Source organism: Dysidea avara, chromosome 3 (genome assembly GCF_963678975.1).
Source record: "Dysidea avara chromosome 3, odDysAvar1.4, whole genome shotgun sequence".
Taxonomy (NCBI): Eukaryota; Metazoa; Porifera; class Demospongiae; order Dictyoceratida; family Dysideidae; genus Dysidea; species Dysidea avara.
In genome coordinates, this window is record NC_089274.1 from 41,984,587 (window position 1) to 41,987,363 (window position 2,777).

At 40.0% G+C, this 2,777-nt stretch overlaps 1 protein-coding gene and 1 long non-coding RNA gene across 2 annotated transcripts; one reads left to right on the plus strand and one right to left on the minus strand.

Annotated features, from left to right (window-relative positions):
* Positions 1-432: 432 nt before the first annotated feature.
* On the plus strand, positions 433-1,208 carry LOC136251038 (uncharacterized). The gene is made up of 2 exons (XR_010698889.1): positions 433-1,026; positions 1,079-1,208. It is a non-coding gene; the product is annotated as an uncharacterized lncRNA (long non-coding RNA).
* On the minus strand, positions 1,158-2,527 carry LOC136251037 (PH domain-containing protein DDB_G0287875-like). Its single transcript, XM_066043415.1, has 2 exons — positions 2,149-2,527; positions 1,158-2,088 (listed from the first exon to the last, which is right to left on the minus strand). Exons 1-2 carry the CDS (start codon positions 2,405-2,407, stop codon positions 1,250-1,252), a joined length of 1,098 nt encoding a protein of 365 aa, XP_065899487.1. The 5' UTR covers positions 2,408-2,527; the 3' UTR covers positions 1,158-1,249.
* Between the last annotated feature and the right edge of the window lie 250 nt (positions 2,528-2,777).

Genomic DNA, 2,777 nt, shown 5'->3' on the forward strand with positions numbered 1-2,777 from the left:
GAATTGTTAGGAAAGTTTAAGCTGTGGTATATCTGATCATTAGGATAGTGATCAATGCTACATACATACTGTACTGAAGTTACTTACTGGCAACAGAAGCATTACTAATAGCTATATAGCTAATCAAGGACAAGTCAAAAACGTTATAGTAGTATCTGTCTATTCTAGTATTAAAGTTAAGGGTAGTGTGACTGCTCTATTAGAGTATCTCGATCTTTTGCAGTGTTTAAAAATCGCTGTCCTTGGTCACGTACACTTAAGCGCCTGTAATATTAATAATAGTCCTCATAAACTGGGGTTCCAGTTTTCCATGCGGGCGGGTGACCAGAAACTAAGGTTTGACTTGGTGTGGCCTTAGTACAAGCATAGTCTCTGCCTGTACTTAAACAACAGTTTCTATTTGTATTTGTATTTGTATTTTAAGGATAAAGGCTTATGCCTGTACATCCATAAACAAAATTAATAATTATTATGTACTTAGCTATTCTAATTACTATACAAAATCAAATAAGCAATTACTATAGTGTCTGTCCAGCAGTGTTTTAAAATCATTGACAGAGGGAGAATCAACAATAGATTGGGGTAATGAATTCCAGTCATTGATTACTCTGTTACTATAAAAATTAGATCTTGTATACGAATTAGTGTGATGTTTGAATAATTTCCTTGTGTTTCTACGTGACAAAAAGTAGTGACAAGCGATTTCCTTTCTCTCCATTTGTTTCCATTTTCGACCATGGATATATTAAGTCGACCGCTATACATTTTCCAATATCTCAATGTCGACCACCCTGGTTTTCCCCTTTGCCATAGTAATTACATGTACGGAATTTCACTATTATTCATACTATGGTGTTCTATAAATAGTAAGGTGTAAGTCCATATATAGTGTTACTAAAAATAGTGTTGTGTTAATATTGTATTCTAGAGTTTTCGGGAGTCAGCTGTTGTGTGAACGCGAAGGAGACCTTCGCCTTCGTTCAGATGATCTTTCATCGCCAGATTAACGCAGCTACTATGAATTAAGTAAGTGTAATAGTCGCTATAACCACTTCCTTTAATTTGAGGCTCCCCACAGCGTGATTCCCGGCCTTGTTAAGCTTCCTGTATCCCATTTCCATTCAGATTGTCACAACCGCAGCACATGTTGACATTAATTAAGCAGTGTGTTTTTATTATAATGTTATAAACAATATGTACAACATGTATCAATGGAGTATTCTAACACAAGAGTGTAGGGTAAGCAATACTACATGAGTAGGGTTCCACAGGCATAACAAACGTACACACCATCACAATTTTCAAGACAATCGGTGTGGCTCCACACATTGCAATCTTCATTGGTACACCTCAGCCACTCGACTTGTTCTGGGTCCTCTTCGTGCAGCCCAAAGCAAACAGCACATTCATCCTCTGAAATCTCACAATGCTGAATACCACTTTCAGGACAATTGTCTTCTCGTTGCCGTTTCGCTGCTCTCTGACTGTGTGATGATGCGTTTTGCCTTTTTGATCCAGAATTGTTTCTTTGGTCCAACCTTCTTTGCTTTTCAGCCTTCTTCTGCTCTCTTTCCTGCACTTTGCGCTTCTTTTCTTCATCTCGAAGAACTTTCTTTGCCTCTCTTTCTTTTTTCTTTTTGTCTTTTAAGTCTATTTCTTCTTGCTTTTTACGGGCTTTCTCTTCCAGCATAGCAATAGATTTTGCACTAGTCAAAACCCGGGCACAGCTCTTTGGTTTCGATTTCCTTTGTGTAGGAGTTGGATATACGAGGAGCTCTGAAAAAGGAGATCTTGCAGTTGTAGAGCTAGTAGCAGTACCCACGGTGCTTGTAGAGCCAGTAGCAGTACCCACGGTGCTTGTAGAGCCAGTAGACATACTCACGGTGCTTGTAGAGTCAGTAGCAGTACCCACGGTGCTTGTAGAGCCAGTAGCCATACCCACGGTGCTTGTAGAGCCAGTAGCAGTACCCACGGTGCTTGTAGAGCCAGTAGCAGTACCCACAGTGCTTGTAGAGCCAGTAGCGATACCCATGGTGCTTGTAGAGCCAGTAGCAGTACCCACGGTCACAACATCAGCATCCAAAATCTCTACAGCACCAAAGTAAACATGTACATACATAATCACACAGAATGCAAAGTTGTACTAACCAGGAGGGAGATGGTCAGGATGATACATCTTGTTGCCATGAATAACTCGCCCAGACAACCTGTCTTTCAATGTTGTCGGTGGTATTTTGTAATCTCGTGCTGCCTCATTAACGCCAAGAATGCCAGACTGTACGGCATTCAATGCGCGTACCATACCATCATCAGTCCATTGTCGTAGCTTCGATGGCCTTTTACTGGCCGGTTTTTGTACATTATTCAGGCGTCTTTCTCTTCGCTTCTTCTTCCTCTTACGCGCCATAGCCTTTTTAATACGCGCCAATTCAAGAGCAGTAAATTTACGGATAACTTCAAGTCATTTCTGTGGTCGACTTTGTAAACACCTGTGGTCGACATAAGATACCGGTCGACATTCGGTCGCTTACGCTACACCCCTGCTCCTTCTAAAAATGGTCAAAATGCTTCAGAAAAAATGGTGTTTTTATCTGCTTCATAATGATTATGATTATGATTATATACTGGGTCGAGACAGCATAGCTGATAATTGACCCAGGTAATTACAAACAGAAAAAAAACATTTAACACATACATGCATACATAAGATTATTTATTGTGTGAAGACAAGGTGGTTGGTAAAAATTTCTGTGGATTGCTCTTCAATAAAGTTGTTA